The sequence below is a fragment of the Atractosteus spatula genome, chromosome 15, assembly GCF_055471065.1.
Source record: "Atractosteus spatula isolate fAtrSpa1 chromosome 15, fAtrSpa1.hap1, whole genome shotgun sequence".
NCBI classification, from domain to species: Eukaryota; Metazoa; Chordata; class Actinopteri; order Semionotiformes; family Lepisosteidae; genus Atractosteus; species Atractosteus spatula.
In genome coordinates, this window is record NC_142720.1 from 7,137,408 (window position 1) to 7,162,274 (window position 24,867).

Consider the following 24,867-nt stretch of genomic DNA (forward strand, 5'->3'; position numbering starts at 1 on the left):
AGGCAGTAGTCATGGGACATGCGTGCCCAGAAGACGAGAGTGAATTCTCTGATGCACCTCGGACAGGCAGGCAGGGTACTGGCTGTGGAAGAGCCACTAGAAAAAGCCTGGGCTACTCCAGTATGATACAGCCAGAGGGATTTTGTACTGTTGAGTCTGTATAAACTCTAAACCACGTAACTGTGACATGAAACATAAGCTGCGATTTGTTTATATCAATCCGTGGAACACGCTTAAGTGCTTTAAAAATTTAGCAAAAACTCAAAAATATAGTGTTAGTACTGTGCTTTCTTTAGCTATCAGCATCAAGATATATCACAGCCCTGTGGTGTATGGAAACCGATGATTTATCCTCCTTTTTGTACTGTGGAGCTTGTATTAAATTACATGAAATAATGTATTATGCCTTGCAGGTTTTTCAAAATTGTAACTGTGTTTTATGTTTGTTGTTTAGACCAATATCTGATATTTGGTGCAGAAGAAGGCATTTACACTTTAAACCTGAATGAGTTACATGAGACATCCATGGAGCAGGTTTGGTTTCAGTTTTCCTGCCTAACAAATTGGATTTAGTGTCTGTAAAGCATCCAGATCTTGTTTTGACGCTATCGTAACCTACAAACCTGTTTTCCCCTCCCTCTTTCCCCATTTTTCACAGCTGTTCCCTCGAAGATGTACATGGCTCTACGTGATGAACAACAGTTTGCTTTCAATATCTGGTAAGACTTTATTCACAAGAAGGCCAGCAGGGTGATGCCTATGTGATCACTCCAGACCTCACTGAAAACCCATAACATGTCAAATAATAAAAGTGAATTAGCGCTACACGGATACTAGTAGAAAGCGATAAGAAATATAATCTTTTTATGTCAGCAACAAACATATAAGAGTGATTTGTTTTTATCCCATAGGTTGAGCTTTAGTATTGTAAGTATGTTTGCTTCCTGTTTATTCAAACCTTTCATCAGAGAAGACATTAATGGTATTTTTATTGTTTGCTTTTAATGCTGGTCTCTACTGACGCCTGGAAACACATTTCCAGAGGCGCACAGAATCTTACATTAAAACAGCAATTACCTTGGTTTCCATTAACCAAATACAGTACATTTAAAAGTTCATTATTCGAAGGTTTCAAGCTTTTGCAGCTGGACTAAAAACTCCCAGATTGCACATTAAGACCATTAAAGATGAAGGAGATGATTTGGAAACAACAAATATTTCTGAGCCCACACATTTTAAGATGCCTGTACAGTGTAGTTTTTGTTAAGGGTTTGCACTGATTAGAATGTAAACATTCATTTGTGTGGCTCCTAAACCATGTTGGTTTGGAGAGACAGTATTTCTGTAGCACAAATCACATTCTTGTTCCAGTGGATATTTTGAATGCAAGTGCAGTAGTTTCTAAATTGACTGTGTATGCCAATATCTGTTTTAGGGAAAGCATCACAGCTGTATTCCCATAACCTGGCTGGCCTCTTTGAATATGCTCGGCAAATGCAGAAGCTGCCTGTTGCTATTCCTACTCACAAGCTCCCAGACAAAATCCTTCCCAGGTAAATTGAGGCACTTTTCTGAGTCGTCTTACCAGTATCGATTATTAATTTACTTTAAAGCAGAAATGATGTCAGAACTGAGAATGCTTTTTTTTTTGTATTTTGTAGAAAGTTTGCAGTATCGACAAAACTTCCAGACACAAAAGGCTGCCAAAAGTGTTGTGTAGGTAAGGCAGTAAGAGAAGTGTCTTTCACGTGCTGTGTTATTTGTCGTGGATTGAATGTCTACACTTGCATCAGCTTTAGGAAAATTCTGCACTCCCAAGCATTTTCAAGGCTAAACTCTGTTCTGCTGTCAGTGCACACCATTCCTAATATCTCATATTTCAGCACATCACCTCCGTGAGATTGTTTGACATACAGAATTTTAAAAAGGTTGTTCGTGAGACACAGTAATGAGAAGAAATTTTTACAAACATTTCCTGCGATTTGATCATCTGTGAAATTGATGTAAGCCTCTGTCAGATCTGTGATTGTATATAATGCAAATATTTTTTAATATACAGTACATGTTATGTCATTTGCCAAACCACTTTATATCATGCGGTGTGGCGGGAAGCCGGAACCTACCCGGCAAGCAACGAGTGCAAGGCAGGGTACACCCTGGACAGGACGCCAGTCCATCGCAGGGCAACTTCAAGCCAATCATACATGGGGACAATTTGGAGGCCATGGTAAAGGCCGAAGGGGGAGATTTAGCCCAGACACCTGGATAACTCCCTACTCTTATCGAGAAATGCCCGGGGATCTTTAATGACCACTGAGTCAGGACCTCAGTTTAACGTCTCATCTGAAAGACGGCGCCCACTACAGTATAGTGTACCTGCCACTATACCGGGGCATTAGGACCCACACAGACCGCAGGGTGGGCGCCCCCCGCTGGTCCTTTAATATACAGTCCTGACATATTATAATTGGCATCCTCAGCTCAGAGTTAGGACAAAACACTGTTGTCCTGGCCCTGTGCACTATACAAGGTTGATGTAGGCACTCGTGCAGGAGAGTGTGGTATTTGTGAAGGTTGTAGGAAGATTACACAGTTCACCTGTTCTCATCCTTCTTTTGTTATGACAGCATTCAGTTCAGGAATGTAATCTCTTCAGTCCCTTTGACTACATTGAAAACCAAAGGAAGACTTGATTGCAAAAGATCTTTCTTTTCTTCCCTTTTGTCTCTTCTCTGTTGGCTGTAGTTCATTATTTTGAATTTTCTCAGTACCTTCCATGGCCATGGAGGAAATGCCTGGTTTTCTTGGATAAATACGAGGAGCGATATCGGTGGTTGTATAGGTTTAAGTGCACCAGCCTTCGCCACTGGCCTCAGACCGTTGCGCAACACTCATTTTTTTCACCCCTGTGCTTCCTTGCATTCTGTTCTGAGCTAGAAGGCGTTGGCTGGAAAAGGCGGCCTGCTAGATAACCATTTCAATTGAGGGAATCAAATAGCAGCATACGAAACGGATTCTACTGGTGACCTTAACCCGCTCCTATTAAGCTGTGGCTAATTTCCTGTCCTGCTTGCATCTGCAGTGAGGAACCCTTACACTGGACACAAGTATCTGTGCGGGGCCTTTCAGTCCAGTGTGATTCTGTTCGAGTGGGTCGAGCCCATGCAGAAGTTCATGCTGATCAAGGTGGGTCCCGATTCTCTTGACCTCGGGGGACGTTTCGGCCCGGGGCCGCCCCAGGGTTCCGTCCTCGACGTTTCCCTCTTGGCCGTTGCAGAACATCGACTTCCCCCTGCCCTGTCCCCTGGAGGTGTTCGAGATGCTGGTGGTGCCAGAGCAGCAGTACCCGCTGGTGTGCGTGGCCGTCAGCAAGGGCACGGAGCTGAACCAGGTGGTGCGCTTCGAGACCGTCAACCCCAACTCCACCTCCTCCTGGTTCACAGAGTCAGGTGGGCCTTGGACAAGTTCAAGTTTATTGTCATATGCACCCCGCGTACAATGAAATGCTTACTTGTGTGTTTCCCTCGCATGGCAAAATGACATAACAGATAACACTGACTTGGAAAATGACATAACCGATGACATCACAATTCTTGGAGACCGGAGCAGGGTAGCAGCTGTAGTTTTAATCAGCAATTAGATAGCAGCCGTGTGCAAAATTCAGCACTGGCGCAGTATTTTGAGTTCGGTGCAAAACAGAGGGGATTTTAGAGGTTGAGTCCAGGAGTCTTATGGTTGTGGGGTAGAAGCTTTCTTTGAACCTAGAGGTCCGGGCTTTTATACTCCTTAATCTTCTGCTGGGAGGAAAGTGAGAGAAAAGTGCATTCCCAGGGTGGTTTTGGTCTTTGATTATATTATTCGCTGTTCTGAGGCAGCGTGTGCTGAAGGTGGTCTAGATGGAAGGGGGTTCTGTACCAGTGATGGCCTCAGCTGTCTCCACCACCTTCTATAGTTTTTTTAAAAGCCGGAAAAGCCGACAGCTCTCTCCACGTGGGGCTGTGGGTGTAGCACGCCTTGACATTGCTGTTTGACTTTACTCGGCATTCGACTAGAAGAGGCTGAGCTCCAGCGCTGGTGCCTGGTGTTCCCAGCTGTAAGAAATGACGCTGAACGACTCTGACAGGTGGAATGGCCTGGATTAATTTAGACTTGTTACAGCAGCAAACCACTAACGGTCTCAGTGGAGAACTCCTCTAAGAATGTATAAGGTGGGGGGGAAAGTGAAAAACGAAGAGGTGTCAATAAACATGAAACTGTCATTTTAAAGCACCTGAAGGAGAGCACGGACCAGGCAGGTGATCGTGTGGTGTCTGCTGCCTCTGCTCCTGTTCATTTCAAGCTCCGCTTTGGCTGTATTCCACAAGCGCAGCTTTGATTTAGGCGCCTAAATGACAGTAATCATAGAAACAGTGACTTGAAGTACAGCTCATGAGGGCCTGCAAATTGCTGTAAAGCAATAATGAGAGAGAGAGTGCTTTGTTGTTTTTAATCCAGAATGCAGTGCTGGATAGTAAACTGCCTGATGTACATGATATGAAATATAAATGAAAAGAAAAGCTGTGCTTGGTACAGCATCTGATATATCTGATGTATGAAGTATAATGTAAGAAGACAGTTGCATTCGCCACAACCAAGCAGCTCCAATACAGAAATATAATTAGTGCAGCCAATTAAAAATGTATTCCAGCACTTGACAGAAAAATATGATATTTGATGTTGACATTATCTTTGTTCTTAGGCTTTCCCTTCCATGTTCAAATCTTTGGAAAATGACTGATTTTAAATTTTCATAGCAGTTTAATCTGTATAAGATTTTTCCCAATGAATGAACCTGTGTATATGTATAGAAGATGCTTACTGAATACACCACTACTCCAGTACATTGGCTTTTCTATTGCAATTGCTCTGTGAATTTTGAAATCAGTTTTAAAATGTGTATTTTGCTGTGTGTTTGCACTTTAAGAGGGACGTTTTAAACACATATTTTCAAAATAAATCAATACATTGAAAAATGCTCGTTGACCCAGTCATTATGTCTGCTAACACTGGTATTACTGACAAACTGACAAACTCATTTTTATTTTAGGTGTAAACAGATTCCTAAAACAAATTAGTGCATTAATATTACTTGGCAGATTAATTATTTTGAAGCATGAAGAGGCTAGTCCATTTTAGGTGTGCTGAGAAGGGCTGACTGTGTGTTAAACTGGTTGTCTTCCAGATGCACCACAGACGTGTGTGATCCATGTGACCCAGTTGGAGAGAGACACGATTTTAGTCTGCCTTGACCGTGAGTCTTTTTGCTATCTGGCTGTGCAGAGAATCTAGGTATCTTGTTTGGTAATGGCGTTCTTCTGAAGTGCATGATAAGTGGTACAAGACACAGGAGGTGGCGGGTTCAAAGCCGAACTGTGCCACCTATCAGTGCTGACCAGAAGTCCACCTGTGTTGTGGCTGCTGCTGACCTGCATTTAAACAGGTGAACTCCAAACAGTGGAAAAACTTTTCAGTGGGATGAAAAAGTATTTTATGTAAAGAGGAAGGAGAGGAAATCTGAGCATTATAATCCTGTGAAGTATCAGTGCAAATGTCCTAATTTCACAACATGTCTGATTGCAGGTTGTATCAAGATAGTGAATCTGCAAGGGAGGTTAAAATCCAGCAGGAAGTTGTCGGCAGAGCTAACGTTTAATTTCCAAATCGAATCAATAGGTAAGTGTCAAATCTTCGTACAGCTGACAAAACATGGACCTTGTGCAGATGATGCTATTGGTATGATCATTAACGCCACTCGTGAGATTTTTTTTTCATTCAGCTATTTTGGTTACTCCCACTTGCCAATGGAATTGCCAGATATGTGGGTCACATAACTCACAGCTATGAACCCCCTGACCACACACAGGGGGAAAGTGAGAAAGTACAGGCAGACTGCTCTGGCCCTGTCACCTTCGAGACCAACATCTTTAAACTTGTCACAGGCACCGCAGCCTGGACTGGAGGATCCGGTCCCTCCCTGACAGCACCGCTTGCTGCCTGTGTTGCTGACAGAGCCCTGGCTGACAAGTCCCACCCTACTTTCACTGCGCTCAGGCAACTGTGTGACACCCCTTGGGGAATCCCAGTCACAGTCAGCTAGTGACATGACCCCTTGGGGAATCCCAATCACAGTCAGCTAGTGACATGACCCAGGCCTTTTTTTATTCTACCTTCAATTTTCAAAAGTCCACCAATCATAAAATACTCTGTGGGGGAAGATTGTGTTGCCTGTTGCAATATAGCATTTCAGTTTTCACATTTTCAGCTTTCTACTAAAGTAGTTCAAACACTGTTGTTTGTTGTTGACACGTGAGTAGCCTCCAGTTGAAAAATATTGTGATCGGCTCTGGTTTGTGATGATTCAACAAATATTCTCTTTCCTTTTCTGCAGCGAGGATGAGCTATGACCTTGGCACTGTTGCAGACCATTAAAATAATTTCAAAACAAGTCAGGTTCTGCAGAGAAAGAATTGCTCTCCAATTCCAAAACAATTCCTTTGGCCCTGTCACGTATCTCCTTCACTCCTTTATGATTTTATGTTGATTTTTTTTTTGCCTTTGTTGTGTTTCCTGAAGAGTTGAAAGGAGAAATAGAGTTTAAAATGTCCTAGAACATCTGTCTTCACTCAAACACCTTCTCTTTCAGAGGTTTTTCCTTGTTTCTGGAGATCTTTCAGTTACGGTCCACTGATTATTTCAATGTGGTCAAATCAAACTTTTGTTTTTCAGACAGGCGTTTTTATAAATACCCAGACACAACTCTTCTCTTCCAGATGAATGTCTTTTTTTTTCTTCTCTTTCTTTCCAGTTTGCCTCCAGGACAGCGTCTTGGCATTTTGGAAACACGGCATGCAAGGACGAAGCTTCAAATCGAATGAGGTAAGCAAAGGTTTTCAATGCTAACCCTTGCTAAAGTGTTACATAAAATGAAATAAAAGTATTGAATATATAAATCCTGATATATAAAAAGGAGTCGCATACAAAGTAGTTTACTTTTTAGAGATAGACATGCTGTGAGGTACAGTGTAAAGTATATCTGAATAAAGAGGTCACTTCGTTCCTTCCTCTTCTCCGAAATCATCTTGTCGAGAGACAGGAGCCTTCTCATATTTGAAAAAGTACTCAACTGAAGTTGAGGAAGAAGATTCAGCTTAAGTAAAGCAGATTTTTATTAAGTATTAAGTGCTGTTGTGCAACAGGGAGCACCTTGACAATGGTGAAATTGCTGCAGGGCAACCAGCCTACAAAGGTAAATGTGCATTTGAATTCAAAATAAACTGGAAAGAGCTCTCCATTGTCGAGGACAAGGCATGCCCTTGATTTCCTCAAGGTAACTGAAAATGACCTGTTTCCCTCCAAATAACAGATCACGCAGGAGATTTCTGACAACACAAGGATTTTCAGGCTCTTAGGATCTGACAGGTGAGTAAAGTGAACAGTCTCCTAGGACACTTCTTGGAAACTCTGTGTACAGATTTATCTTTAGGTTTTTTTTCTATTCCATTGCTGTTATCTGTAAAACGTTTGTATCGAAGAACAGATCTTGTCTGTCAATATCACCTTGCAAACCGTACATGCTAATAACCGAGCCTGCACGCAGGTCTTGAAGAGGATGAGTACTGTCTGAAAGGAAAACAAGTTTATATGTTGAAAATATATGATGCTGTTCCCTGACAACTGGCCTCCCCTGTGTTTACCTGCATATTCACTGTGGTTTCATTTTAATTTTATGAAACTGAAGAAACTTTGAGCTGTTTGACTGTCTAGCGGAGAATAGGGCCTCAGGTGTGGACAGTGCTCAGCGCAGGTATTGTCTGTGTTGTGAGAGCTCTCCGTACGTCTCTGAATCTTCTGGTCAGCGGGCTCTTTCAACTCTCGTTTTAGGAAAAGGGCTCTGTCTTCTCTCCTGGTGCATATTTATTAAGCTGTTTGCATACTAATTGTTGGTTATTCATATGGATTCCTCTTTAAGGCATCTTATCTTTTTTTTTTTCCTGCTGAATCTGCCATCTGACTTCCTGGTCCTGGCATTCATGATGAAATGAGCCAGCTGTCCACAGTCCTCAGTACAAAGCCTTTTTTTAACACACCTTCTGTGTGGCTGCGAGTGTAACAGATCTGAAGGAAAAGCCCTTTCACTGATTTTGTTCAGATAAAAAAAGCTCTTCTCTTTACACTCCTTTATCTGACTTGCACACCTGCTTCAAGAAGTGTAATAGGAGAAGTGCTTTCTGGAATTAGAACTGGTTTCTCTCATGGTACACTTTCACAGAAAATCTCCTGCTGGTTAGTAGTAAGCTTTTTTGCAGCAAGAAAGGTAAATAACTTGCTGTACTGGTGATTTTAAGCTTATTTAAGATCTTCCCTTTTAACTAGAGTATAATTATTGTTTTGCGATATTACTCACATATTGACCCAGGGACACCTATGCCAACTCTTTACTTAACCTTTAATGTCCTGGGGACATTTCTCTTGGACGTCCATGGGCACATTGAGCAGCAGATCCTGATTCAGGCTATGTATGGGCTGAAGCACTCCAAGCCATTAATGTTCTTTCTACTTAATGCCAAGCTAGAAAGAGCATTACATTCATGGAAATCAGGACATTCTCTGGGATGTTTTTTCTCGGTTGTCATTTCTTTGACTAGCACAGTGCTGCCCTCTTACGGCTTACCTATTGAAAAGCAAGATGGTTGGGTGCTTTGGTGAATGTTTACCACTTTTAACCGAGATCTTTTATTAGTGTGGTTATGGACTGTGTTTGGACCTCAGTAAAAACGCTAAAATGATCCTCATTAACAAGGTTCCAGTGTCCTCCTGAATACTCGGAATACTGTAGCATGCAGAGTAGTCCCAAAAATGATACCCTCAATATTTATAAACACATATTATTAGTAGCACAGATGTGACATCACATGAGTTGGAAAAAACTCTGAAATTCTTTTATAATTAGAATAATATTTTTTTGCGCATATGTAGCACTTTAAAAACAGTGGATCTTAAAGCACTTTTTCCATACACGATGGGATCCTCAGTGGTTACTGCTAAAAGCCTTGTATTCATTTCACAAAGAATGCTTTTGTCAATTTGCCATTTTCTAAAACTAGAAACTTTTCAACGGGAGATTCAGGAAACTAGCATGACACTTTGGGCCTCTTTTCTGAGAAGAGTGTACGACACACACAGTACTGAGGTTGCAAGCCAGGAACTACAGAAGTGTTTAAAAAAAAAGCAAAGGAATTGTGGAGGTTTCGAGAACTGTGTCAACGCTCGTTTCCCTGCGGTTACTTGACGCTACCTTGCACTGCAGGTTCTGAACTTCATTCTGTATCTCAGAGATGTATTTGTTTTATTTTTCAGAGTTGTAGTGTTGGAAAGCAGGCCAACAGATAACCCTACCGCACACAGCAACCTGTACATCTTAGCAGGACATGAAAACAGTTACTGATGGAATTGCATGGAGGTCACAAGTCCCAAGCCGAAGTTCCCCACACACTACTGCTTCAGCATCAGAGTGATCGGAGAAGAGCTGCCATTACTTTATGGGTTACTTCGGACTCGTATATTTTTTATTTTTTATTTATTGTGGCATGTAACAAAGATGTTGAGAACTTTTTTATATAATTTCATTTTTTAAAAAAAGTGTTGCCACCACAACTAGTATCTTAATTTACCACACAAGTGCTTAATTGACTTAAATATTTAATCGTTGTAAATATAAATGTAGCATTTTTTTTTGGAGGAAGTGACTTCATCTTATTTGAAGTTGTACACTAAGACTCGTAATGTAGATATCAGTGCATATATATGTTGTACAGGTGTCTAGACTGTACAGATGTAAAGGTTTCCGAGTGATGCAAATAGTTATTGGGGGTACTAATTTAAAGGGCTTGTCTGGTCAAGTTCTCCTTGGGGTACAGGATAAAAGTATTCAGCGAGTGAAGAGCAGCAAAGTACCCATCTTACTAACACTGATGTATTTTTTTAATCACAGTTTAGTCCTTCCAATACAAATCCTTTAACCATATGCTTTTCTGGTTTTAATTTTTAATTGTACGCCATTATTCATTAAATTGCTTGTTTTTAATGCTGAGGCATACACTGGTGTTAATATTTGCACAAAGGTATTGAAAATGTGATTTACGTATATATATATTATATATTTACTCACATCCGCAAACTGTGACAATGGGGGCTGTGTTTTACTCTTACTTACTATAATCCAGAGTTAAATGGTGTTCAGAAACTGACAGAGATCTATCTACAAGCCAGAACTTTAAACCTTTTTTTCCTGAAGTTGAAAAGATGGAAATCAAGCAATGCCAGCTGGAGTGAAGCTGCAGCCTTTGTCCAGTGGTACTGTTGGAACAACGTTTGGTGTCTTAATGAAGCAGAAAATGTTCGATGTAGTAGTTCATTCAACGAGGTGTTTTGTCGACTATGAAATGTTGGCTTGTTAGTCTACTCTCAAGAGAAATGCATTCCTTTATTTAGGATATAGCTTTTAAGAAGCTAAACTATTGTATATTTTAAGGTTTTATGCCAATTACTTGTTTTGAGATTTCCATACTGTTGAGTAATGGCCAAAATTAGTTGGGTGTCTCTACCTCGTACAATGCTATAGTTTAAACAGTACATTTATGGAGTATCTCTGGTGGTGGAAAGAAACTAATATTTTCTACTTAATAGTAGTAAAATACACACTACAATATTTTCCATTGGATAATATTTCCACAACTTAAAAGGATGTAATGATTATGAACAACTTTTTTTTTCCAACATTAACATTTCATATTGCGATGCATTATGTATATACTGTAAAATAAAATAAATTGGTTTTAAGTACTGTACATTTGCCTGAATTTTGCTTCAAAAATGTTTCAGGTTGTGTTCAGCTGTTTATAATGTGCAAACATTATCTTTCTTCATGGCTCGGTTTATTGAGGAATGTCAGTTTTATGACAGCGGAGCCATATCTTGTGTCCTTGTCATGGACAAGTGTCAGTTAATTCTTTTTTTACTGCTACCTGAGTGACCTATTTGCCAGCATGGCTTCTCCAGAACTGGACTCTGCACTATGTGTCCTCATTTCTGCATCAGAACTGAGTCAAAGGCACATAACTGTTTTCTGTTTCTGGTGAAATGATGAGATTGACATCATCTAAATACTACTTAAATACTACCATCTTACACCTTATGAAGAATATTCTACTCCCACTAGTAATAAAACTCTTAAAACTTGAGGTAGAATGTATAAGGAACTTTCGGACACACAGAAACATTGCGATACCTAAAGTCCCTTGATTGAGCATGACGAGGCTCGCAGTCAATAGTAGCTATTCTATATTGCGGAGATGAACAGGGCATTTATGGAGAAAAAGGTTCATTTGTCACCCTTGTATTTAGATACCTTTTACTGTGGACGCTACATATTTGGCATCATGCAGGTGGTTCAATCTGAAAACACCTTGCGGTTGTGGCCTTGAAGTGCACATCGCTGCCTCTTAAAACACACAAAAACAGCTAGGGTCCGCCATCTTTTCACATCCACTCCTTTTCTGAAGGTCACCTCCGTCTGTCCCACCCGCTGGCCAGTGGGGCCTTAGCTGGCTGGCAGTGGCCTCCGGTCCTCCTGGGACACCTGCAGGCTGGAGCTGCCCTTGCCAGACTTGGCCTGGGGCAAACCCACCAGCCTGGCGCTGGCCTGCCAGAGCTTCAGGGCGGCCTCCGCGTCCTGGGCCTGCGGCGCCGGCTCCTTCTCTTTCAAGACATCAAAGTACTTGCCGGTTACCCCCGCGAGCTCTTCGGCGACTGCCAGGAAGACGCTGGGCTGCGCCCCCTGGGTTGGCGTCTTCACGAGCAAATAAAACAGCGGCCCTGCAGGGAGCAGAGAGACACGGGGCACCGTCAACAAGGCCGATCACGCCTGCTTTTGCACAGGCACCAAAAGAGGGATAATTAATTAATTAAATGGTGTTTTAGTTTTGTGTTTTATAATAAAAAATACTGGTGATCATGACCTTTGCAGTCAGTAACTGTGCAGCTACCTGGAAGCCTAAGTGATGAGCCGATCTGAGTGCAACTGCAAGGGACTGATGACTCGGCTTATTTAATGCTGACGAAGCACTCGAATGGAAATGAGGGTACTGTACATTAGGCCGAGGCTGCTGATGTGGCAAAACCAGGAAGGAACTGATCTGTTATTCTAACTCTTTCTTGTCCTGGTCTTGCACAAGTATGAATAAGTGACAATGAACAATAAATTAGTAAAGTTGTTTGCCGACTCTCGTGGAAACAGGTAGTACAGATCCAGAGGGAATCGCTCAGTGTGGAGCCAGAGAGCGCTATTCTGTTCAGAGAATGCTGCAAAACATTATTATTAACATTATGGTAAAGATGTGTTCAAGGATGGAAATGACAGGCACTAAACCCAAACACTGTTGCTAGCACGGAGAGACGTGGGACACTGAACAGTATTACTGGGATGCCTTACCTAGCACTGTGCTTGAGAACGGAGACTGATGCATTCCTGTGTGCCTCCCCAGATCTGTGGCAACCACACCAGGGTGTACAGCATTTACTGTCACTCCAGTACCTGTGACGGGGAACATACAGCCTTCATAGCCTAGGAAAGGCAGCAGCTGATCTGAGAGTTTTCAAGTAGTAAATACAGCTGTCATTGGAGTCAGTAAAACAAGCCTTTTAAAGCCAAAAGACTATCAGGAACAGTGGAGTATTTTCCCATGAACAGGTTAGTTTTACCCTACTGATGAGGTGTTGTTGCAATAGTGATCCTTCTCGGTATGAGAGGAACTGCAGGTTCAGGCACTGTGTGAAAGCTTCAATCTGTGGGATTATTACTTTTTGCTTCTGAGTCAGAATGCCCACCTTGAAGGAGGAGCAGAATCTGAGTATTCTATGACTGATCAAAAAACTGCACCAGTGACGATTCGTTCCATAGCTGTTCAGCAGTGCGAAACCGTGTTTCTCCCTCACCCTGCAGCTGTCTGGCCAGCTCTTTTGTGAAGAGCACATTGGCGAGCTTGCTCTGACAGTAGGCTCTCTTGGTGTCGTACTTTTTCTGCTCCCAGTTCAGGTCATCAAAATCCATCTCTCCCGCCACGTGAGCCAGCGAGGACAGGTTTATAATCCGGCTGGGGGCCGACCTCACTAGCTTCTCCAGCAAGAGATTCGTCAGCAAGAAGTGGCCTAGGAGTGCGCAGCAGAAAACAGAGAGGGTTAACCGCAGCACGGTGCCTCAGTAGGTAAATCTAGTGTTTCAGCCAGGGTAGTAATTATAACTGAGCTGCCTCTGCTACTTTTAGATTTTACTGTTCAGTGATTTAACGGAAGATGACTTCGTTCAGTGAAATTAGCTCAGAATACGTATACATTGCCCACAGCCAGGCCGGGTAGTTAGGGCTATGGACGAAAGGGTTGTAAATCTGAAGGCCAGGTGGGACCATGCTGTTGTACCCCTGAGCTGGGTAGCTATCGTTGTATAAATGGGTCACCAGGTTGTCTTAGCAAAATAGAATTTGTTTCACATTCACCTACCTAGTAAAATACCTGGTAAAACAAAAGGGACATAAATATCCAAACCAGGCTTTTGATGCTATTCATACTGGAGATTAGGGTATCTATAGAATTGTACAAGACTGCTCAGTTAATCAAAACATATATTGGCATTTTCTAATAATCACAGTACAGTACAGCAGAGTTTAAAGAATTGTAAATATCCTAATGATACAGCGAGTGCACTCCTGCTTGGATGATAATGCTAGTTAATGTAATTGTAGAGCCTGTGATATACGGATGCTGGTGTTGTCAAGGCACTGCTGTGCGGTCTCCTGTTAATGCCGGTGATGTGTGTGATTTTCGGCGCAACGCGCGTCTCTCTTCCCTCGTCCACTTCCTGTCCTGCAAAGTTCGAAGCTGCTTACCTAAATGGTTAACGCCGAACTGCATTTCAAAGCCGTCTTCTGTTTTCCAGTTGGGGCACCTCATTACTCCCGCGTTATTGATCAGAATGTCCACGCGCTCCTCTTCTGAAAGCCAACAGGTAGCAAACCAACAAGATGAGCAGCACGTCCTGACGCCCTGGATTGGTCAGAAGGCACTGCAGGATGTAGGAGGCTACAGTTTCTGTTTCAAATGCCTAATCTAAACTATGCTGGTGTTTCATTCTGAATGGGTGACAAACAAGCCATCTTTCAGTCCGACATTATCAGGATTTTGTTTTGCATCGTAACCTAATAAGTTACTAATTCACGGGTTCATTTCTAGAAAACATTTAGACCTGTCTTTGTCAGCCACTTCATCTCCCCTGGCACTAAACATCTGGGCACATTCCGAAATGAAATCTCTTCCTCTGTCACTCCCACCTGAAAGTCTTAATAAATATGGGGGGAGTGGCAGAAGTGCTCATTATATTCTGCCAGACCCTGTATTATTATAACCTTTTTCTTTGCTATGTTCGCATTCGCTGGTGAAACCCATCAGATACACTTCTGACTCAACAACAGTGGGCAGCGTTGACCCACATCTCGAATTTCCCTTTAGGGACAAGATTCATCCATCCCATATTCATCTCGTAATTTACCCCTCTGCAAGCTGTCTTTCCCACAGTCCATAAATGAGCATTTTGCCCTTTAGAGATTTCATTCACTTACTAGAATCTTGACATTTAAATAAACAATACTATATTACTTTACACTTATAAAGTGTTCCATGGACTCTGTCACTGCTTGCACTTCTGTGAGAGGTTTAGTTTGAATACACTAGCTTTTAAAAACTGATAATAATTCCTTATATTTATATTGCGCTTTTCTGGACACTCCACTCAAAGCGCTTTATAGGTAATGGGGACTCCTCTCCACCACCCATGTGCAGCCCCACCTGGATGATGCGACGGCAGCCATAGTGCACCAGTGCACTCCCCGCACACCAGCTCTCAGTGGGGAGGAGAACAGAGTAATGAAGCCAATTTATAGATGGGGATTATTAGGAGGCCCTGATTGGTAAAGGCCAGGAGGAAATTTGGCCAGGACACCAGGATAACACCCCTACTCATTTTGATAAAACGCCCTGGGATTTTTAATGACCACATTTCTTACAAGTGCAGGGAGTCGGGAACAAGCTACCTAGCCAGGCAGAGCAGTGGCTCTGTGGCTAAGGATCTGCACCTGTGGCTGGAAGGTTGCCGGTTCAAATCCTACTCCGTTGGGCCCCTGAGCAAGGCCCTTAACTCCAACTGCTCCAGGGGAGCTGTACAATGGCTGACCCTGCGCTCTGACCCCAAGCTTCTCTCTGTCTGTGTGTCTCATGGAGAGCAAATTGGAGTATGCGAAAAAAGACAAATTCCTAATGCAAGAAATTGTATATGGCCAATAAAGTGATCTCTTAGATCTTAGAGAGTCAAGTTTTATGTCTCATCTGAAGGACCGCGCCTTTTTACAGTATAGTGTCCCGTCAATATACCGGGGCATTAGGGTCCACACAGACCCCTACTGGCCCCACTAACACCTCTTTCAGCAGCAGCCTTAGTTTTTCCCAGGAGGTCTCCCATCCAGGTACTGACCAGGCTCACACCTGCTGGGCTTCAGTTGGGTCGCCAGTTGTGAGCTGCAGGGTGATGTAGCCGCTGGCTGACAAGATACACAACTGCTAGCATCATGTGTTGAGGAAGGACACACAAGAGGCTCAAGCCCTGAAGAATTCAGATTTCAGAGGGACCTGGCGTTTCAGGTCCAGATTTCCAGATCCAGATTTCCGAGCTGCTGGATGCAGAGCCTGTTTCCTGTTGACAGCACAGGGAACAACTCAATCCGCAGCTCGGAGCCTCTGTACCGTCCGCGTGATCAGACCTGCAGTCAGCAGTACAATGTTGAAATCAAATTCCTACCCTGACTGATCTTCTGTACAAATTCCCTGACGGACTTCAGGGAGGCCAGGTCCACGTGTCGGGCGTGGACGTTCCGATTCAAAGTGTCCCCTCGGATTTCTCTGGCTGCCTTCTCACACTTCTCCATGTCCCGGCACCCCAGGATGATCCGGCCTCCTTTCGGGAAAGAATTCTGAAAACGTTTAGCACAACGAGAGGGAATGCAGACAAAGGGGACTGCTTCTCAAATACGTCGTTTCAATGTCGTTGTCTGGGTTGTAAACTTCATTATCTTAAAATGCTTTATTGCAGTTTCCCCTTTTCCATACTTGCTACAAAAAGCGCCGTAAACTGTTTGTAAAGAATCAAGTCTAAAACGTCACCCTGCAGTTTCCTATGGTCAGTACAGTAAAAAGATCATACTAACAACTTCCTTGGTTTTCTTCCTCATACCGACTGCTGTACTTCAGGCTAATACATGCAATTCACAGGAGTCGACATGCTTAGCATTTTCATATGGTGCAGTGAATAAACACCAGACTCTAAGGAAAGAGGAGATATTCTTTGGTTTTGGAGTGTGTCAGGATTGATTTTCATTGCCACAAATACCAGAGAGAAACCGAGACTTTCCCATTGCTACTTCATAGTTTGTTTTTACTGCACATCCCACGATGAAGGATTCCTCACCTCTCCTGGCCAGTTCCCGGGCAGTCTCTTTTCCTATGCCTGTGTTTGCTCCCGTAATGATGACCGTCTTGCCAGTGATCTTCGCTTTACTGGGACAAACACCCCCGCTAAAGTAGTCCCTAGAAAAAGAAAAAGAAATCTGGAGGTTCTGCTTGGTTCAGCAGACCAAGCAGATGAACCCCACAGAGCTACACCCGCTCCATCACTAGAGCACAGCCGTGCTGGTACACCTTAACACAGCTGAGAGGACTGGGGCGATTGTGCGCAAAGAGCCTTGTTCAGGAGTATGAAGAGCTACAAGGTGGGGACTGGAACCCACAACCAAAGGACAAGAGACCATAGCCCTAGCCTCTCTGCACCCCTCCAATTTCAAATGCAAGTTCCTGTTGGGCGTCAATTTACCATCTTTGTAACACGGCAACACTGCTGCGGAGACTGCTGTTTCTACAGCTCACTCCAGCTGCTCCAGTCCTCTGTGTTGGACAGACAGGTAGAAGCTGTGATGTGGGAAAGCTGCACTATACCGGCGTCCCATCCAGGGGAGAATCACTCCCTGCCGGCCTGCTGACCGCTACAGAAACAAGGGCAGGCTCTGCCACGGGGAGCTCTAGGCTCAGGTAGGAACTGTGCGGGATTTAACACAGCAATCCTCAGGTGTCCCATCAAAACTGCAGACGAAAGGTCCTTTCAGTGCAACTCTTGGCCTCCTGTGAATGACTTTCCCTTGCACCGTTTAAAACAATGCGTTTCTTTCTTAACGTGAGGATATTTTCAGTGAGCATGCTCACCACTGAGAATAACAGAAGAGTGCTGCATTTATTTTGGACAGGTTTCACATAACCCCTCCAACCACCTCTGAGTCAAAGCATGAAGCCATGCCCATCACGTTTAAAAAAGTTTCGCTTTCTGAAAACAAGCCACGATAAAACGCTCACGATAACAGCTGGACTTTAAGGGGGGGAGGTGCATTTGACTAATGGGGAGACAGATCTTTATTCCAACATCAATTCTAAAAATGAACGTTCTTCGAATCTTTGTCTTCAGCTAACCATATACGGGGCTACGTACACCACACACACGCCCACGTTACCGAAAGCATGTCAGGGCTGCGTGACCTTGGGATACTTGAGACTTTCTGCTGAGGTTTTTCAAAAGTACACACAAGATCGGGAATGGCAGGATAAGTGGGTATCTATGCAAACGCACGAGCAATGACGGTTCATCTATGAAGGATAACCGCATTTTAAAGACAGCGACAGGGGCATTTGACTCACGAGTTCATTTCTAATGCAGGTAAAAACCGCTGGACGCCCCCATCATGCACATGGATTTACGGACGCGTTACGGTTTCACAGTGGGCACGAACACGCTGCAAATCGATAATACCCGCCATTATTATCATTTCAAAGAGCGAATATAAACAGAAACAACGAATGGTAATTTTCTGCAGAGTACGATAAAAGAGTATGGTTATTTTATTTACATAACAGCATCCTGAATGTGCCCACCGCATGCAGCTCCACGATCTGCTACTTACTTTATCAGAACAGCGCTACCAATTACAGTCCCCATTACAGACACAGGTAAAATATACTTATTCATTATTAAAGATGTAAAAATAGCTAAGTGCACAAGCAGGACGCCTTCGTTCCCGCAGAAATTAAAATCTAATCTGGATCTTCCTTGTTTCCTCGTGTACAATTAAACGCAAAAGTGATTGACGCTCAGAAGCGTCCAATTGGAAATCAAGACCTCTGCAATCTGACCAATCAAATAAAAGTAGATTTCATAAACAAAGACACACGCGAAAACGCTCATGGGAATTGTAGTTCAAAGAAGAGTAAAATGTACTGTTTTGAGGGTGAGCTACGTAGGTAAAATGTCCAGTTTTAAAAATATTAAGAAACTCTGATTTATATATAACTACACATAAGCGTCATAATGAAATGACTTAAATAATAATAATAATACATTTAATGAAATAATAATAAATATATAGCCAACACCCATATCATGCTGCAACTCACAACTGGCTGCCCACTGGAGTTTAGCAGGTGTGAGCCTGGTCAGTACCTGGCTGGGAGACCTCTTGGGAAAGCTAAGGGTGCTACTGAAAGAGGTGTTAGTGGGGACAGCAGGGGGCGCTCACCCTGCAGTCTGTGAGGGTCCTAATGCCCCAGTATAGTGACGGGGACACTATACTGTAAAAGGTGCTGTCCTTTGTCTGAGACTTAAAACTGAGATCCTGACTGTCTGTGGTCATTAAAAATCCAAGGGCGTTTCTTGAAAAGAGTAGGGTTGTTACCCCAGCATCCTGGCCCAAATTCCCCATTAGGAGTCATGGCCTCCTAATAATCCCCATCTCTGAACTGGCTTCACTCTGCTCTCCTCCCCACTGAGAGCTGGTGTGTGGAGAGCGTACAGGTGCACTATAGCTGCCATCGCATCATACAGGTGGGGCTGCACACTGGTGTTGGTGGAGGGGAGTCCCCATTACCTGTAGATTACTCTACTCATTGAGTAGAGTGTCCAGAAAAGTACTATATAAGTGTAAGAAATTATTTTTGTATATTTTCATAGGTGTCAGTAAAGATGTAACAATAATAAAGTTTGCTCAATCTAAAACCACATTCATTTATTCTGAAGTTGAGAGAAATCAGAGAATTTCTCTGAAGTCATCTGAAGCAGTAGAATAAATGTAATCAAACATAGCTAAAATAAACAATACCGATCCTCTGAGTAATAATACAAAAATAAAATATTTAGTACATTTGTATTTCAAGAGCTGCTCCTCTTAGTCTCTACCAGGGGGATGTACGGTACTCGGCTGTTCACGGCTGGGGGCGCTGTCTCGGCACCTCGCTGGAGCAGGGACTCGATTTCCCGGCGCTCCATTGCTCCTGCCTGCGCCCTTTCACCCCCCCCCCCCAGCTCTCATTCCGTGTGGGGGAGGGGGGAGTGAGGGGAAGACAACGCAGAAGGCATCCAGTGCGCATGCTCCTTCCTTGTTCCAGCTACAACTGCACCCGAGCCATAACAATCGCCCGAATTAACCACTTTGGGCGAAAGATACTGAAATTAAAGGGGGCTGCGGCACGGGGACTCAGGTTAACCTCCACCCCCCACAGAGAAAACCGTCTGGCCGGGAGACACCCACCAGATAATGAAAATACTAACGTTAAGTTCATGGAGGATTACAAGGTGAGCCTCCCTCCCTTCCTTCTGCTGGAGAGAAGATTCGGAGAAAATGGGCGATTATGTACAGAAGAGGGTTTTTTCCCCAAAACCGAGGAGGATTTGCTTCCACCGGCCGTCTGAAAGGAGCGTCGCCTGCTGAGGCGCCGCTCGGTTGGCCGTGACAGATTTCGACTTTTGTTTTGCGGATTTCTACGAGAGGAGTGAAAACAGGTTCGGGAGGGGAGGTGTGCGTGTGGGGGGGCGGGGAAGGGGATCTTTATTATTATTGTTGTTGTTGTCGTCGGTGTACATTCATAGCCGTGCTCTTGCGGAGCCTGCGCGAAGGCGGACCGGCGGGCAGTGTCCGTTACCGCCAGCGGCGCGGGGCAGCGCTCGAACATCTGCACGCGGCCGGGGATCGCCGCCGCGAGCTGGGATGCGTGCGGGAGCGACGTCCTAGCTCACCGCGCGCCGCCCGCCCGCTCTCCGACACTGTTGACTGCGACGACTTTTTGCTTTTATTTTTTTTTATCATTTTTTTTTGCTCCTCCACGCTATAACCGACCGAACCAACCACCACCCCCCCACCACCACCCCTGGGCTCCCTCTCCTCCTCCTCCTCCTCCTCCCTCCCGTTTTGATGTGAGCAGCGACAGGGACAAGCAGCAGCGCTCTGGCTCCGCTACAGCCTGTGAAGAGAGCACCAGCCATGCAAGCGCCCCAACTCCAGTACGACTTCTTCAGCGACGACAACGCGCCGAAATGGCGGGGGTTGCTGGTGCCCTCCCTGAATAAGGTAAGCCAGGGGCGGTGGGGATGGAGAGTGGGGCGTGTGTCCGAGTTAGTTAAGCGGCCGTCGGAGGAGGAGCCGCCCGCGATGTGGTCCTGTCAGTGCGGGTCGGAGGTGAGGCTGGCGTTGCCATGAGCAATGCTAAATCATCTCTCGCTGATGATGGCCGGATCACAGAAACGGGGCCGGGGGAACACCGCTCATCCAGTGTTATTAAGCGGCCTTCGGTCGCCTTGCAGGGTCTGGAGGGACAGCTGGGCCCGGCCGACGAGCCGAGCCCCGACCCGTTACCGGCTTGGCTGTCCACTCGCCTCGGGCTCGGCCCGCTGAGGTGCTGCTCCAGCCAGCTGTGTTGATCAATATCTCGCCCAGGGACATGCGTGCTGTCACCTCGGGTGGGAAGTGTGTGTGTTGTGGTCGCATTTCCTGTGATCGCACTGACACAAGGCTGTGGTCATTCCCACTGAGACGCTTACCGTCAGTGCTTCGGTCTGTGGTACATACTTGCATGCTTGCAGCAAGGCCCGTGTATGGCCGTTTACAGAAGTCCCGTGTTGTCACTCTTGTAACAGTCAGCTGATGGTGCGCTGGTGGTTTGTCACTGTAGGGTCTCCTGCTGAAACAACTGAACCTGATTATCTGAACCTTTGTAATAGAACATTTCTGATTTTTCTTTGTTTATGTAACAGACCAATTAAACTTAAAAGTTTTTCGGTAATTTTTAGGTGTGTTGAGGAGTCCATTTCTAAGATGATGATTCTATTAGATATATTGAGCATATATACCTAGGGGATGTGTAGTTCTTATGGGCAGGTTATATCAATCTCTGCCGTTCAGGTTTTGCGCACTAGATCATTTTAAAATAATACCATTCTTATAATAGAGAAGCTGTCTGTTTGACTCAATGATTTTGCTTATTCATTTTGTGACACTTGGTTGTATAGGTTTGATGAAAATATACTTAGGTGTTATTTTAACTACTACACAAGACTGTTTTTCTAAGGGCAGTAACCTTCTTTGGGTATAAATTCAGGGTCGCAGCATGTTTTGTGTGTAATTGTAAGCTTGTGATTTAGCATGCATTTTACTAACAGACCTAGTTTGTTTAATAGGAATTTTGTCTGTGAATTGTTCTTATCTAAAATTAGTCTTTTTTAGTGTATGCACACATTGTCATTTGCATTCAGTTTTAAGAGATAAATATAGGACTAGCATTATGGGCATCTGTTTTATTTGCACAATATTGCAAATAAATAGGGATACAATATGCAGTTTCATTTTGTTATCAGAGTGAATGCTTTCATTTCTAATTGATTCCCCTCACAGGGCTCATCAAATTGTATCTTGTTTCTTAACTTTTCCTTTTGCTGGTGTGTGTATATACAGCCTCATTCTATTGTGCAATTGTAAGTATTACAAGCAGTCCGTTTAATTGGATTAGGCAACATTAAATTAAGTTTCCAAACAATATGTATAGATTTCCCAATGCCATAAATAAGCATGCAGGGGTAGCACAGTTGCATGGCAGTTAGTGCTGCTTCCTCACAGCTCCAGGACCTGGGATTGGGCATCTGTCTGTGTGGAGTCTGCATGTTCTTATCTAGCTTGTAAGGATTTTCTTCTGGTTTTCTAGTTTACTCCCACTTCCCATTGTCACGTTCTCTGTAACCCTGTAATCGATTGGAATGGGGAAAAGCCTGAAATGTGTTCTCTTGAAGTACGTAATTACTTTGTAACATTTGTTACGTGGTACTAATAGATTGTTACAGCTTTGTGAATTGATTGAAAATCCAAAAGCCAGTTTCTCAGATGGCATTCCAAATGCAGAAGTGAGTAGGGCATCACTTATCTGGGAATAAGTGATGTGGGTGTGGGAGACAGCATGTGCCTTGCTCCTCAGCTCATGAGCTCATTCGGAATTGGTCTTCCAAATGTGCAGTCAAGTGAAAGGGAGCTCTTATTGAGTAGAGAAAAGGGACTAACATGTCCGTGGACTGAACTTCATGAGCTGTGGTTAGTGATTCAGCCCCACCCCCGCCACTAGCACCTAGAGCGAGTGGGCAGTAGTGCGGTACAGGGTACAAAGTGGAGCTGCCTGCAGTTTACCTGTTCTATGAAAAGAGAGCTTCGGTTTTCTTGCAGTGTTCACAGGCGCATTAAGTAACGATAATAAAACAAAGAAAAAGGTTTAAGAGGACTGGGTTTCCATGGCCTTGCTTAGCCACTTCAGCCAGCACTGTAATGGATTAATGATGCATGTTTCATGCAGTCCAGGTCCGCCCTTTGATGTGATTGATTCATATTATGCTGAGCCTCCGTCTAGCACAGGGGTTTTAATTATGTTCCTGGTAGTCTGTAGTGGTTTTGTACCCATGTATGTAACGGATAATGGTTCCATTTACAGTTAAAATTGTGATGATATGCCACAATCATTCGACACATCAGGAAGAACCAAAACCTCATTGTTTACTTCAGGTTCAGAACCTCTGCTGCTCAGAGTCATTCTGCTCATTTCACTTTCCCTCTGAGATTTAAGAGGGTTGGCTGACCTTTTAATACCCTCAGACTGAAGAAAACAATGTGTGGTAATTTGTACCAGTGGTGTCTTAAAAATGTTGTGTGAAGTTTATGTGAGCAAGATTAGAATAACACTGTAAAATAGTAATGTGAGAGGGCTAAATTTGAAAGATCTAGTGACTTCCTCCAAGTTTAAATACTGAATTGATAGTTAAGTTTCTTCTCAGTTTCTGTGTTTCCACATTGCATGTGTGAGTGGCAGTATTGAAGGATCTGCACATTTTAAAATGCATCTGTTTCAGTAATTAAAAGTATGTGATGCTTGTTCATAGTTGTCATTAGAACAACAGCTCAGTTTTGCATTGTCAGTGAGTGAGAGCTGGTGCACAGATGCCCCCGTGGCCTCATGTGTGACAATGCAGGCAAGAAGAGAAGTGTTGCAAAGCTTTCTAGTGATGTCTCTTGAGAAGCAATGCACTTGACATGTATTGTTTTAAATCTTTTAATAATTTGCAAATGTACAATGCATTATAAAAGCACGCATGGAAGATTACATGCAGGTTATCTTCAGTTTGCATTTTCAAAGATCTTGCTGTTTTGACTTTGTCACTAAAAAAATGTTGGTGCATGCTTGGTGCCTAAGTTGAAGAAGAGTTTTATCACCTTCAAGAATTAATCTTTTCTCACCTGTTAAATTTAGCCTTTCTTCTTTGTGCTTTAAAAAATGGGAACTTGAATTCTGTGCTAGTGCAGAAAAAAATGAGAATTTGCAAAAAAAAAACCAGTGACTCAAGCTCAATATAGAAAGTGCACAGCAAAGACCTGGAAGGTGCTAGGACATGTTTTCAATTGCTTGTTGCCAGTTTCTGGCTTCTGAAGTGAAAACGAAAACTAGTTTGCTGTTTTAGCAGTGAGCCAACAAAAAACTGCACTGCTCATTGCTTGGTTTCTTTTCAAAACAGGGAAAACATTACAGAAATAGTGTTGTTCGGGGCCATTGACAACTTTATAGGCCTTGTGCATTTCAGAGTTAGTTTATCACCATTATAAACACCACTATTTATAAATGTACTTGGATTATCTAATAAAAATGTATGATAAAATGCCTCCTCACTAAACACAGCTCCTTTAAAATGACTCGAGTGTTTTTGAGACGATTTGTTTCTTAGTAACCAAATATGAGTGTTTTCACACTTGACATGACCACCATTGGAAAGTAGTCACAGTGAATAATAAAGGAGACAACAGATGGAGCAGAAATGCTTGTCCTGGGGGGTTTTGGTGGCATAAGCTTGTGGAAAGATGGATGGAAAACTGCACAGATGCATAGTCATATATCCTTCAAAACAGAAGGCCTGCATGTGAACTAGTGCACAGACTTGGAAAATTGTCTTCGCATAAGATGTGTTATGATTTCAGTAGTACAGATGGGTTTGGTGCTGTAGTAGCTGCTGTCTTCATCCACTGCTGCAGAACAGTTTTGTTGAGTAAATGGTGATGGATGAGAACTGTGGCTTGAAAGTCACACAATAATAGTGTTTGTGTGTTTCTAGTCTCATTTCTAAAGAGTGAAATGAGAAATTAAAGCAAATACACTGTGCTCTCTTGCGGGAAAAAAAAAGTACATTTAATGCAAATTTATGTAACCAAACTATCATCTATTGTTTTGTTAAAATGTTAGTAAATAACAATTATGTATTTTTTATATCCTTTCTACCTAACAGTCTAGGCTAACTACTTATTTATAGCCTAGTATCCAGCCTGAGAGAGTGCATGC

At 43.3% G+C, this 24,867-nt stretch overlaps 3 protein-coding genes across 12 annotated transcripts in view; 2 read left to right on the forward strand and 1 right to left on the reverse strand.

Moving 5' to 3' along the window:
* LOC148819943 (mitogen-activated protein kinase kinase kinase kinase 3) overlaps positions 1-10,883 on the forward strand; it is a 79,000-nt gene extending 68,117 nt beyond the window's left edge. For 6 of the 9 annotated variants that reach the window (XM_088933544.1, XM_088933546.1, XM_088933549.1 and 3 more), the window contains 11 exons: positions 455-534; positions 659-719; positions 1,436-1,553; positions 1,662-1,720; positions 3,083-3,186; positions 3,278-3,449; positions 5,222-5,290; positions 5,620-5,712; positions 6,845-6,915; positions 7,403-7,458; positions 9,397-10,883. In XM_088933544.1, the coding sequence (XP_088789670.1) occupies positions 455-534; positions 659-719; positions 1,436-1,553; positions 1,662-1,720; positions 3,083-3,186; positions 3,278-3,449; positions 5,222-5,290; positions 5,620-5,712; positions 6,845-6,915; positions 7,403-7,458; positions 9,397-9,484 (971 nt within the window). In that variant the 3' untranslated portion in view covers positions 9,485-10,883. Of the gene's footprint in view, positions 1-454; positions 535-658; positions 720-1,435; positions 1,554-1,661; positions 1,721-3,082; positions 3,187-3,277; positions 3,450-5,221; positions 5,291-5,619; positions 5,713-6,844; positions 6,916-7,402; positions 7,459-7,777; positions 7,844-9,396 lie in introns of all 9 variants that reach the window. The other 3 variants (XM_088933543.1, XM_088933545.1, XM_088933547.1) reach the window with 1 other exon arrangement.
* A 551-nt stretch (positions 10,884-11,434) lies between these two features.
* On the reverse strand, positions 11,435-18,275 carry LOC148819944 (retinol dehydrogenase 13-like). The gene is made up of 7 exons (XM_088933553.1): positions 18,144-18,275; positions 16,607-16,725; positions 15,941-16,096; positions 13,980-14,084; positions 13,033-13,245; positions 12,530-12,631; positions 11,435-11,913 (listed from the first exon to the last, which is right to left on the reverse strand). The coding sequence occupies exons 1-7, from the start codon at positions 18,206-18,208 to the stop codon at positions 11,639-11,641; spliced, it is 1,035 nt and encodes a 344-aa protein (XP_088789679.1). The 5' UTR covers positions 18,209-18,275; the 3' UTR covers positions 11,435-11,638.
* A 1,343-nt stretch (positions 18,276-19,618) lies between these two features.
* Positions 19,619-24,867, forward strand: part of sos1 (son of sevenless homolog 1 (Drosophila)) — a 50,988-nt gene continuing 45,739 nt past the window's right edge. For both annotated transcript variants that reach the window (XM_088933541.1, XM_088933542.1), the window contains exon 1: positions 19,619-20,579. In XM_088933541.1, the coding sequence (XP_088789667.1) occupies positions 20,493-20,579 (87 nt within the window). In that variant the 5' untranslated portion in view covers positions 19,619-20,492. The remainder of the gene's footprint in view (positions 20,580-24,867) is intronic.